The 12,947-nt window shown below is 43.8% G+C and overlaps 1 protein-coding gene across 2 annotated transcripts in view; it reads right to left on the bottom strand.

Moving 5' to 3' along the window:
• Positions 1-1,180: 1,180 nt before the first annotated feature.
• Positions 1,181-12,947, bottom strand: part of ppfibp2a (PPFIA binding protein 2a) — a 21,590-nt gene continuing 9,823 nt past the window's right edge. For both annotated transcript variants that reach the window (XM_079997008.1, XM_079997009.1), the window contains 17 exons: positions 12,015-12,107; positions 10,497-10,608; positions 8,873-8,934; positions 8,046-8,124; positions 7,391-7,518; positions 7,220-7,287; positions 7,074-7,134; positions 6,671-6,788; positions 5,704-5,845; positions 5,446-5,574; positions 5,104-5,254; positions 4,860-4,971; positions 4,586-4,674; positions 4,288-4,410; positions 3,942-4,067; positions 3,647-3,835; positions 1,181-3,393 (listed from right to left, as the gene is read on the bottom strand). In XM_079997008.1, the coding sequence (XP_079853134.1) occupies positions 3,115-3,393; positions 3,647-3,835; positions 3,942-4,067; positions 4,288-4,410; positions 4,586-4,674; positions 4,860-4,971; positions 5,104-5,254; positions 5,446-5,574; positions 5,704-5,845; positions 6,671-6,788; positions 7,074-7,134; positions 7,220-7,287; positions 7,391-7,518; positions 8,046-8,124; positions 8,873-8,934; positions 10,497-10,608; positions 12,015-12,107 (2,061 nt within the window). In that variant the 3' untranslated portion in view covers positions 1,181-3,114. The remainder of the gene's footprint in view (positions 3,394-3,646; positions 3,836-3,941; positions 4,068-4,287; positions 4,411-4,585; positions 4,675-4,859; positions 4,972-5,103; positions 5,255-5,445; positions 5,575-5,703; positions 5,846-6,670; positions 6,789-7,073; positions 7,135-7,219; positions 7,288-7,390; positions 7,519-8,045; positions 8,125-8,872; positions 8,935-10,496; positions 10,609-12,014; positions 12,108-12,947) is intronic.

The following is a 12,947-nucleotide window of genomic DNA, read 5'->3' as shown; positions in this document are numbered from 1 at the left end:
TTAATTACAAAAACGAAACAAGGCAACTCTGTCTAGCCTGCGTCTGAGAAAGTGGATGTACTTTAAAGTACTTCTAATAAACATATTTCAAAGTTTTGAACTTCATGACATTCCACCTCTGAAGGACAGGCACTAATGCACAGGTATTTCCCCATTAAATCATGGATAACATATTAAACAATCTAAATATTAAATACTAAGCAGTTTAAAAGGCTTGAGAGAGATACAGAATGGCAATTAACAGCAAAAAGACCAAAGCAAGTATTATGGGAAAGGGTGAAATTAAGATGATCAAAATGAAACTGCGCTCGGAATGAGAGTGAGAATACAAATACTGGCGCAAATACAAATACTTGGGAAGTTGGATCCATGAAGACGGAAGATGTCTGAAGGGTGTTAAAGGCAAGAATTGCAGAACTGGACGAGCAAACATGGCTTACTTGGGGCATGATGAACGTCTGAGAAGCAACATCAACATCCCAGTGAAGAAAAAGATCATTGAGACCATTTTCTGTTCTTACATACTGTATGGATCAGAGACTTGGACATTGCCAGAGGAAGCAAAGACAAGGATGCATGCATTTGGGATACGGTGCTACAGGAGAATGCTCAGGATCAGCTGGAGAAGGTTGATGGCAAATGATAAGGTTCTGGAACTGGTTGGAGATGACAGGTATTTTATGAAGAAGATCGCAGGGAGAAGGTTTGCGTTTGCGCGGCGACGAGGGTTTTAGGAGGGATGATTGAAGGGAAACAAGGAGTGGGGAGACAACGCATAAGGCGGCTAGATGACATAAAGCGATGGATCAGAGAAAGAACAACTCAAGAGAAAGGCCGAGGCGAGAAACAACTGGATCGAAGATGGCACAAATGATTGATCGAAGCGAGTGACATTGTTTTGTTGCATTGTGTGACATTTCATTGATTTAGGGAGAAAATAAGAGCCTGGACTCAAAGAATCAAATTAAGAGATGATTTTGATGTGTAGACATAAACAGTTTATATCTCCAATGTCAAGCGACAATCCTGTATGGGCTTTGTATCACATCCAGTCTTTACTCAACTCACAGTGTTGCAACAGTGTTACTCAACACTGTTGTGGTCGTTTTGCCTACCACCCGCCATCCAAGTGGGGTTTTCAGGGCCCTCCAGTACAGAGACACAGAAGACGGTGGGTTGTTAACACCAGTTTATTGTAGAGAGTTGGCCAGTTGGAATGGAGCGGATAGAACATGTCATGACAGGGCTCCTCTCCTGAGTGTGGGTGGGGATGGGGGTTTTAACCTGTTGCTTGTTAGACCAACCAACAAGCAACAGGTATGCAGCCACCCTGATCCCAATCGTGTAGATCCAGGTCAGTTGTGGCTGCTCACCACACCATCCCCACGCCACAACCGTATTGGAAACAGTCTTATTCAGGTTATTGACTTTACACTGATTCATGTGTGTGTAAACACACTGACTATGCGATGTAACTAACTAAAACAAACTATCAAAAAGAATGCACAAACTATACTTTGACACCTTGGTTTGTATTCTGTTAAGCTATTAGGAATAAAGGATCAGTTCATGCCGGGAATATCTATACTATTTTGTAATATTCCTCAACATATTGAATTTGTTTTTTGCTTTATTACAAATCTGAACATTCAAATTCATACAGTGGGTCTGCTTTCACCAATGAGGTCAAAATGTAGGTAAACATTGTATAAGTTAACTTTGTTTCTCACACTAGTACTGTAAATTACTTTTTCAAGTTGAATAATTCTCCTCCTATTAGACAATGTAGAACGATGACCGTTTTGATACCAAAAAAATTGATACCAAATTGTGGGTCGTTGATGTTGGTGGAAATAATTATATCATCAATTGAAATAGCCTCCCGGATTTGGAGTGCTCTTGCATTCTTATTTCAGGCCAACAGTGGGCAGTCTAGTATCTGGGGAACAGGCAGCAAGGCAGCACTTCTGTGACATGAACATCTATTTTTCTTTAATTGTGTTTTAAATGTCATATAACTTGTGGTTGTGCAAAAAGTTCTATATATGTTCAAATGCAGGGCCAGAAGGGTCAATTCCATAAGGTGAGATCATCTAATTAAATTTGGGTATGAATCATGAACAAATACTTGAGCATAAAAACACAAGTTACAAGACGCAGAACTTTAAGTAACAGGTGTTAATAATAGATCATAATATAATATAATACTCAACTCATAATATATTGCAAACAAAATAATACATGAAAATGAGTTACTATACAGCGTGATCAATAAAATTATATTGACGCATGAATGAAAGCTTGGAAATCCCACTCTAAAAGAAAGGAATGCAAAGAATGGCTTTCATTGGGAAGAAGTACAGCTTATAACATAGGCTCATGTTTCAATTAATTTAAAATGAAATCCCAGGTCAAGCATCATCCAGGAGCTAGATATGTAAATAGGAAAATATGTAAATAGCAGCGTGAACATTCCGTAGCGTTGGCAGGGCGGATATTACGGTGGGGACAGGGGGGTCAGACCCCCCCCTCCTGGGCAGAGAAGGTTGTCCCCCTCAATATCTCATTGTAAACATAACTATATAATTTGAAATAATAAAATAATATGTATTGAAAGCAGTTGTGTTAATTATAGACTTAAAACAATGTCACACAGGGAGTGCCACCCCACCCCCCGCCCTCGCGCCGCCGTGTCTCCCCTACTTCTCAAACCAAAGTTATACCCTTGAGTGTTGGTAATAACCAACAAGACGCTCACGCTGCCATTTACATATCTAGCAAATCAGTCAAATCACTAAGTGCCTGGATAGGAAATTCCACAGAATCAAAGCATTTTTCATTCATCATAAAGTCTTGATTAATGAAATAGTTCAGCTTTTGACGGCCACGTGTTCCTGCCTCTCAGACCGTTTGTCCACTAGGGGGCTGAGGCAGCAGAGCCCAGTGCTCCTGCCTCTCAGTTTGTCCACTAGGGGGCTGAGGCCCAAGAGCCCCTTGCTCCTGCCTCTCAGATAGTTTGTCCATGAGGGGGCCTGGGGCCCCAGAGCCCCTTGCTTCTGTCTCTCAGTTTGTCCACTACGGGGCTGAGGCCCCAGAGCCCCTTGCTCCTGCCTTTCAGCCAGTTTGTCCAATAGGAGGCTGAGGCCCGAGAGCCCCGTGCTCCTGCCTCTCAGTTTGCCCACTAGGGGGCTGAGGCCCCAGAGCCCCTTGCTCCTGCCTCTCAGACAGTTTGTCCACTAGGGGGCTGGGGCCCCGGAGCCCTGCATAGGGCCGATGGGTGGAGAGCCCATTTGCTCCCATAACTCCAGCATCTATGGGGCAGATGTAGTCAACGGAGTCATCTGGTTTCTTTTTCCTCAGGTGACTGAATTGGGTAAATCCCAGCTTCTTTGGCTGAAAACACACAAAACAGCGGTTTCAACAGAGCTCTACACTGCACACAAGAGGTATTCACTGGTCCCAAAATTTAGACCCAAACAATCTTGGCTACAATAGAATACAGACAACCCAAACTCAGTGGGCCATTATAAAATATGGACCCTGAACTGCACAGGTTCCAGGTCAGGGTGGGGTTTGGGTAGACCCTTTGAGACCTCTACTGCACACTCAACTATCGGAACTTTACCCATGAAGACCATGCACTTACCCGAACTTTGGCGGTGGTGGTGAGGGGAACGTGGCCGGTGGCGTTGGCGTATTCTCTCTTCTCCTGGGTGGCCTGGGATCCCACCAGGGTGGAGAAGGCAGTGGCCAGGTGGCGCCTGAGCAGAGTCTTCTGAGGAGGGATGTTCAAGAGCAGGGCCAGTGTTTCTGAGCTGAAACGAGGCTCCAGGATCTAGAGACGGGCGACGGACGGGCAGTGTTAATTTTGGGACATATTATGTAATAATGTACAGTACGTAATAGAAACCCTGTATGAAATTATTTAACTATTAACTCACGATCAGCCCTCCGTGGACGCCGCTGCCCCTGAGATTCGGAGCATACTCAGCGAGGTCCACCGCTCGAAGCCATTCCATCACGCGATGGTTTGACCACTGGACGACCTCCGAAGGAGACGGCTGTCTCTACAGGAAGCCAGAGAAGGATTATTAAGTAAGAGATAATGTGCCCAACAGGGTGATCAGGGCAGGCCTCTGAAGGGGATTATTTTGCGATAACGACTGTCTGGCTGCACATTGACCACCAGGAAATATCAGTGGCTATTATTATTATTATTAAAAGTATAATCATCCTCACTCTGGTTCGGTTTTTAAAATTCTGTTGTTTCCTTTTTACTCATCTTACCTCCTCTGCTGGCCTGCGTCGTAGGCAGTGGGGGTTGAACTTGTTGGCATGTAGGACATGGATGGCACATTTAATACTGAGGTGGTGGAGCTGACTGGTGACCTTCAGGGTCAGGAGGTCGTTCTTTGAGAAAAAGAAAATAAATACAAATCCCCTCAAGTGTTGACTTGGACTGACCTTTCTCGTATTGTCTGCTCCGAAAGTATTTAGTAAAATAACAAGGTCAATGAATACATAATGTTCATGAAAGGAGAAGTAAAGAAGAAGTAAATCTCTCGATCAAAGTGTCTGGTCTCACCACTGTGAGGTACTGGATCACGCGTCCGTCCACTCGGGCCTCATGGAACTGGTCTTTATACTGAGGTAAACCAATGTCGTCAAGCCACCCTGGAAAAAATACGAACCGCAGATGTTAGGTTACACTGAGTTTATAGCGCTGTCAAAAATGCGGCCATGTTATAAAAGTCTGCTTGGCTTTTGAATTCAACATTTAAAGCCTTCATCTATTAAACCATGTAAACATGGCCAACGCACAGGAATGTGAGAAGCCAAACTGTTCAGAGCAGACTCACGGGTGACCCAGATGTGGTCCAGTTCCGAAGACTTCTCGGTGACTTTAGTGCTGAAGGCCTTCAGAGCGAGCTGCAACTTCTTCCTGTGCAGGGGGTGCTTCATGCCCATCTCCTGGGGTCCAAAATCACACTCATCAGCATACACAAAAGTATTGACCGGTAATGACTCATGAGCATCAGCAAGTGCTCTACCTCATTGAAGCATTAAAAATCCAAACGATGATGTTGTTTAACCTGTTCTGACCTTCTCAAAGTCCTGAGGCGTGGCAGACAGCAGGGTTTGTCCGTTGTCCACCCACTGTCTTGTTAGGTTAACGTAGTGTCCCAGCCCGTAGTCTTCAAGCCAGCCGCACACCTGCTCCTTGGTCCATTGGCTAAATGGCGTGTTCAGATCCCTGACAGAGACAAGAGCCACAGCGGCCAATTCAAGGACGAGCACCCGATTGAAGGCGTGGCCTGATTTGGCCTGAACGCTGAAGACAACTCCAGTTAAAAAAAAAAAAAAAAAAAAAAAAGGTTCTAAACTTTGTCTGGACAATGTCAAAAATCGAATTCCTCCTGTCGGGTAAGGTCCACAAAGCCTTACCGCGCAGAGCTGAAAGACTCCGGGGTCCGGGTCAGCCGGGGCCCCGCCGTGGCTCTGAGTCCCCCTCTTTTGAACTGGCCTGCGTCCGGGTCCATCCCCTGGAGTCCACCAGACTGCGTTCTTCTAAGCCTGAGGAAGGAAAATCTTCTCGTTCACAAACGGTTGTGGCATTGTCCCCGATGGAGGTTCAGTATTTCAAAGATGAATTCAAGTTTGATGCTGTTGAAGGGAGAACATCGTTTATTCACGCAGCCTCACTTTCCCCAGAGCTTCTTGATGCTCCTGTTGTTCTTCAGGTATTCTGGTGAACCCACCGCTCGCTCGCCAGACTCTGTGCTCGCCACAGAATGGGTAGGAGAGAGATCGCTTGAAGTGCTGTTATCAGCTCTCTCCAGCTTCCCTTTAAAATGTTTACAAAGGCCCAAATCAGTGTATGGCTGTGAACAAATACATCTTCTTCTGGCAGAGGGTATATCAAGTCATGAACAATGTAGAATTTTAGTATTTGCTGATTATGAACGTCATCAAACAGGCGTGGATGAAGTATTCCCATAGTTTTGGCATATCTGCTGATGTAAGAAGCGTTCGGAAGAAAAAAAGCTTTATTAAACAATCGTAAAGAAAACATCTTAATGGCTGGTTAAAGGGCAAGCATGTCCTTCTTTGCCTTCCAAGTAAAAGATGAGATTAATATAATTCATTCAGCGCTGTGGTTCATATTTGAGTAGTTTTCAGGGAAGCAGAGGACTACTGGGAGAGAAAATGACTCATTGGCCGACGGCTCAAGGAGCCGAGGAGTCGCAGCTGAATTTGAGCGTGATCTTTCTGGCTTTGGCTCCAAAGCCTCCGCTCCCCTGCCTGACAGGGTGGGTCTGAAGTTAAAAGTAGTCAATGAGGACAGGGTAGGGTGGTGCACGCCGGGGTTGGCTGCGGTCATTCGGGGCAGAGCGGAGGGTGTGGCCCGCCAGAGAGGGAATCTGTCAGTGGCCTCCATTATTAGCTCTGATCAAAGGAGCAGCGATCCTCTTGTCGGAGAACAGCGGCGATGCCAAAATTACAGCAGGAACCGACCTCTTTGAATCGCTGCAGTCTATGGTGAGCCGGTGGTGGATTCACATGTGCAGATGGGGCGGGAGAAAGACATCTGTTCCCGCGGCACGGTCGTACATACGGTTAATATGTGTATGCAGTAGATTTACAGTCCACGCTGTATATGTGGGTTTACTTTGGTTTGCGTCTCCGTCTTCGCTGCCATCTGGAGACCGGTGGCTCTGGGAGTCACTGGTGCTCTCTCGGTCCCCGGTTTGCTCCAGCACAAAGGAACCGGCGGGCAGTATATCAGTCTGAAAGAAGCATGGAAGAGACGGGATGGTTATTAATTATAATCAAGTTCGAAGGTTGGGTCAGTTACATTAAGATTATCACTGTTTCCACAAGGATTGATTCATTGAATTCTAATTTATTGTCTTTTTTTATTCATTGAATCATGCATTTGATTGTACATACAAACTGCAAAAATATGTGGAAATGAAAAAGAAAAACTGTGATAAATATGAAAGAGAATTCCACTTCCAATTACAGTTTTAATCATAAAAAAAAAACGAAACAAAGAAATACTTAAAAAATACCTTTTGTGAAGGTCCGTTTGGCAAATCGTTCATACTGCTTGATAAAATCTGCAGTTCTTTCCTGGGAAGATGAATCCATATTTATAACGGTGAACTCCGACCCACTTACATCCAACTCAAATTATGATCCTTTCTGACCTATTTACCTGCTATTACTGTCCTTCTGTACCGATAAAAAAGACGTGTTTTGGGAGGAGGAGCTGCTTGTGGAGACCTGGAATATGTTAGTAAGTACAGTTTAGGATTTGATAACACTTCCGTGTTATCAAATCCCCATACACCTTACACCAGCCTCGTTACACTCATGTCGTTCTCACCTGGGATTTCAGATCCTCCGATTTGCTGCTGGAAGAGTCGACGTTCCTCATCATTCCTCCCTGCTCCTCTTCCTCACTGCTGCTGGAAGGAGTCCTCCCGTTGGAGAAGGACTGCCCAGGAGGTGTTGCTGTAGTAACCGAGAGATAAAGCGTTTTGTCACCGTGTGGAAAAAGGGCTTTCATCAGTAGTGACGAAAAGTTTGACTCTTCATTCAGATTCGGCTCTCGACGAGTCACTCAGTAAAAACAGAAGTAACATTCTTTGACGATGTTCTTCTGATTCAGCTGGCGTGACGCATCGTGAGAGAGGGCAAACTTCCTGAGAACGATGAAATAGTCAGAAGAGTCAGTTCAGCTCTGAGTTGTGAACCAAAGGAACGGATGCCACTTTTGCCGGAGTGACTCTTGAGCCATTAAAAAGATATGTTCACTATGGCCGAATCCTTCAGTACAGAAAAATCGTTTCGCGACGGACAAATCATTCACCAAGGACAATTCGTTTACATGTGTTGCATTGAAGACATGCGAGTATTCCGGAGTAAGAAGTGTCACAATCTTTCAAATTGAACAATCAAACAATGAAATGAAAAAAATCAATCAAGCAGTATTTCATTCAAAATAAATCAAAATGAACAAGCCAGAATAGATTATTTACTTTGCCTTGTGGTGTAAGTGACCTCCCTGAATTGCCGGCACTGGTTCAGGAGCAGAGATAGCTCTTCAATGCGTTGGTCCTGCAGCAAAAAGCAGAAATATATATGATATAAAAAGTCACAAAACCAATGCACGGTCTGTCGTCTTCAATCTATTGCTGTAACCATAGACCTACATAAACATCAGTCTCTCATCAAACTACTGAGGGTGGATACAGGCTGGAAATCCCACCCCAGCCCCATGGAGAGAATGTGTGTGTGTGTGTGTGTGTGTGTGTGTGTGTGTGCGTGCGTGCGTGCGTGCGTGCGTGCGTGTGTGTGTGTGTGTTTTGAAGTGGTGCCTGGGCCTGGTTTTGCTATGTTTCCCTTAATGCAGCTTATTCCAAAATTAGGCTTGGCAGATTAAGGACTATAACATGTGGCTTTGCCTGAAATGGCTCGCCTCCTCGCTTGCCTCTCTCTCTCTCTCTCTCTCTTCCTTGCTCTCTCTCTCTCTCTCACTCGCTCCCCTCATTCTCTCTCACTCCCCCCCCCCCCCCCCCCCCCCCCCCTCCCTCTGCTCTGCGTTCACTCGTGTGCCACATCCATGCCCACGTCTGTTAGTCTTTAAGATCCAGGACTTTGTGCGTGAGGCAGAATACAAAAGCTCCTCTGTGCTAAACAAGGTGTGGGAGGGCGTCGGCGGTGAAGCCGTTAAACCTCCTGAGCCCGGAAGATGATGGCACCAGCTCCAGAGGCTCAGAAGAAAAAACAAAGACAAATAGATGACAACGCTGGAAATGAGATGAGGCTTATATTTAAGTTCATTTCCCTGTTCCCGGTCGCTTACCTTTTCGTCATTGGCAGCGAGCAGTGACTCCATTCCAGTCCTGAGCTTGTGGAGTTCCAGGTCTAAAATGAGAATCATCCATTTGTACAAACATAGCTGTTCAACTGGGTCATGGCCTATGAAGTGTCCGATCCTTCCAATATATATATATATATCTATATATATATATATATATATATATATATATATATATATATATATATAAATATCAGGAAATGTGGTGTAGAAAAAAAACTATATATATTAAAAAAAAAAATATATATATATATACATACAGTATATATATGAGGAAATGTGGTGTAGAAAAAAAAAAAAAATATATATATATATAATCCCAAGAAGGGATTTTCCTGCTTCTTTTATTTGACTTGGTGATTATCCGAATAATCACCAAGTCAAATAAAAGAAGCAGGAAAATCCCTTCTTGGGATTCTTGGGTAAATTGACATTTCCCACTTCCTGGTGTGCAAATGCCGAAATTAAAAATTAAAGGGAAAATAACTTAATGGTGTTCATTATGAATAGAGACTTGGTGAAAGTTTTATTTGGGTTGGGGTGCCAAACCAAACCAGACAGTGAGTGAGAAAGGGAACGGAAATTGTGAACTCTGAAGGAAGTCTAAGAAGAAGCCAAAGTAAAGGGAAGAGTGCGAGACGGGATCCTTAAAAATATTAAACATCTTATCGTGGCCAAATTCATCCAAATACATATCTCTATATCTGGCAGACCTAGGGTCACGCCCCCACGTGGGGTCTCTTGACGTGACCACGGGACATTTGTAAGACTGATACATTGATATTTGAAGGATATATTTTTCATTTGAAAAAGTATCTTAAGTAAGTCAGATAAATAAGTCAAACTTTTTTGTCCCCAAGCAGAACTTTGGCGAGCAGCTGTACAATACATATATGAAACAGGGTTGGATACATGTAAAACACATAATAGACAAATTGAGAGGTTTAAAAGTGTTTTTTTTTTTTAATCTATTTAAAAAAAAATAGTAGTAATTGAATTCATTATCAGATACAGCATCACTTCTCTATAAACTGTTTGGATCTCTGTCCACGATCTATGATATAATTAATTATGTGATTCTCAAATTTCAATTAAAACAATTGCCCAATACTATCTGTCTGTCCGTCCGTCCGTCCGTCAGTCCATCTATCTCTCTCTCTATCTATCTATCTATCTATCTATCTATCTATCTATCTATCTATCTATCTATCTCTCTATCTATCTATCTATCTATCTATCTATCTATCTATCTATCTATCTATCTATCTATCTATCTATCTATCTATCTCTCTATCTATCTATCTATCTATCTATCTATCTATCTATCTATCTATCTATCTATCTATCTATCTATCTATCTCTCTATCTATCTATCTATCTATCTATCTATCTATCTATCTATCTATCTGTCTAGTTTGTCTAAATGTGGTATATCTGCACTTTGACCAGTAATGCCCGTCAGGTTCCTAGCTTCAATTTGTTGCTCGTTGGTTTAAATGTGAACTGTAACATATCAAATAAGTGGTGTTGGCTCTAAAATAATGACATGAGAATTTTTTTTTTTTTTTCTTCATTGTGTCTTGTGAGAATTTTGGAAATGACCTCTGACCTCTCTCTGAACCCTCCGCGGACGGCGAGGCTCTGGCCAGGAGCTGGCTCTGCAGGCTCTGGATCTCAGCGTTCTTGCTGAGGAGGAGCTGCTGGAGGCCGCTGATCTCCGCCTGAAGATAAGATGTGGGAGAGCCGTTCCAAGGTAAAACACAAGGTCGTAAACACGCGCCTGCAAACACACCCACACACACTCGTTAAATCGACTTCACACGCACACACACTGGTGGAAGTAGCAGAATTTTAATTAAGAAAAGGGAGCCGAAAAAAGCACGAGCCCCCCGCTCAGAAGTCAACTTTTATACCACTGTTTTTTTTTTTCCCCTTTATCAAGCTGTTAATTTCGGATAAAAACAACCGCAAATAACCCTTTTAACGCATTAAACTCTTTAAACGGCCCTTTATTACGCCGGCGCTGTCTGAGATGGAGGATGCAGGAAAGCAGATGGTGGCAGAGGGGGGGGTTTATTATTTCCGAGCTGATCTTTTTGCCAGAATGTTCTCGATTTCACGGGGCGCCGCAAGGAAAGCCGACGGGCTGTCAAATTAACTTCTCGGTAGATTTCGATCGTCGAAACTCAATTTTTGCATCACCAATAAACCATTTCCGACCGTGATGTGATTTGCTCGCCTGTGATAATGTCTTTTCCATATAGGAACCGTGACGATACATAAAGTAAGAATAATAAAATAAAGTATTGAGGGGGTTGTCATTTCGCCAGTACTTCAAAGTGACGGGAGCGAGAAAGTAAAATATTTACGACGTGCACATATTTCCAGAACTTCCTTTAGAAAGTTCCCGTGGTGGCTCCTCACACAAGAGGTGGGTGAAGCAGGTCAGAGGATTTTAGATTTTCGGATTTAAATAATCACCGATGGAGTACGACTTCAACCACTGTATCTTTGTGTCTCTGCAGGCAAAAGCCGGCGACCAAGAGAGACCAGGAACACACATGGACGGCATTAAAAAAAAGCTCTGAGGACGGGACACGAAGGACCGAGGCAGACGATTAATAATGCATTTAAAAAAGAGAGAGAGCAAAAGTTCAGGAACAACAAGAGAAAGGACCTGGGAGAGTCCACGAGGTGATGGCATGGAGCCTCGCCAAGATACACAGGAGAGGAAAAGGCCGTCATTATATCTATTTCTACCTCGCAAATTGTTCTCAGATTTCTTATGAAAATACAGAAGAGGTGTTTTCGCGCACGTGTGTGTGTGTGTGTGTGTGTGTGTGTGTGTGTGTGTGTGTGTGTGTGTGTGTGTGTGTGTGTGTGTGTGTGTGTGTGTGTGTGTGTGTGTGTGTGTGTGTGTGTGTGTGTGTGTGTGAGTGAGTGAGTGAGTGAGAAAGAGAGTGAGAGAGAGGAGAGAGAGAGAGTGACTCATTTCGAACTGGCTCAAGCTTCAGATTGGACACTGCTGAGGAAAGTTCTGCATGGTTGGACCGTGCACGCAATGGAAGCTGGGCACAGAATGTGCTCGCTCTTAAATCCAGAGGGTGGAGGAAACAACTTTCTCTACCTTTGTTGCTTTGAGTTTCTTCTCATAGTGCAAGTTCTGCACCTCCAGGTGATCCACCTTGTCCTTTAGAAAACGCAGCTCCTTCAGCAAGCCCTAAAGGAGGAATATAGCAAAGATATAACAAATAAATATATATATATTTATACTTATTTATATATTCATTTTTACTTGTTTCCAGCAAATGTCCACATTGCAATTACACCAAACCATAGAAATATAGCCTGGATTAATAACAACATTGATGCAAATCCAGAGCAGGTGAATAAGTAAAAGATAATGTACAGCCAGCCGGTCATTATCGCAAAATAAAGCCCGACAGGGTGATCGTGTATGCAGGGGGTTATTTGGTGAACCTATTTACTGTCATTCATGTTAAACTGGAAATACTGGCATTCATCTCCTCAAGTTTTCCATGAGCTAGTGTTAAAAAACAAGGGACATGAAGTGGTTGCCCGTGACAAAGTTCATCACTCATAAATAGCCGACAGCTGATTGCTGCTATTGATCAATCAGAATAGAGTATTCCAAAGAGCATTGTAATAAAAATCTGCGTCATTTCATCATAACCTTAGTCACATCATTTGGTGACAGTGAGCATTGGTGGCAGTAGTGAACTACAGTCACGAAAACGGTGAACAATTTCTTCTTGTGGGTTAGGAGTGCTTTAGGCGAACCCATGCCCCATGCCCTATGCCATGCCTCAAGTCCAAGGCCATGCAGACAGGCGCTGCCTACACTTTGTCTTCCACAGGGACATGGTGGCTCTGCATTGGAGCAGCTTTCTCCCGGGCTGAGTGGGATCTGATCAGCAGATCCCCCCGGAGCCTCCTCCAGCGTGGGCATCGTCTCCTCTAGGCTCCTGTCGCAGGAAGGGCCCGGGCTTTGGCCCTGGTCCTCACAGGCCCCCAGAGAGTCGTTTTTTTTGCCCTGGAC

This window comes from Zeus faber (genome assembly GCF_960531495.2).
Source record: "Zeus faber genome assembly, chromosome: 3".
Classification (NCBI taxonomy): domain Eukaryota; kingdom Metazoa; phylum Chordata; class Actinopteri; order Zeiformes; family Zeidae; genus Zeus; species Zeus faber.
The sequence above is the reverse complement of the archived record's forward strand: the minus strand, read 5'-3'. Positions and strand labels throughout refer to the sequence as shown.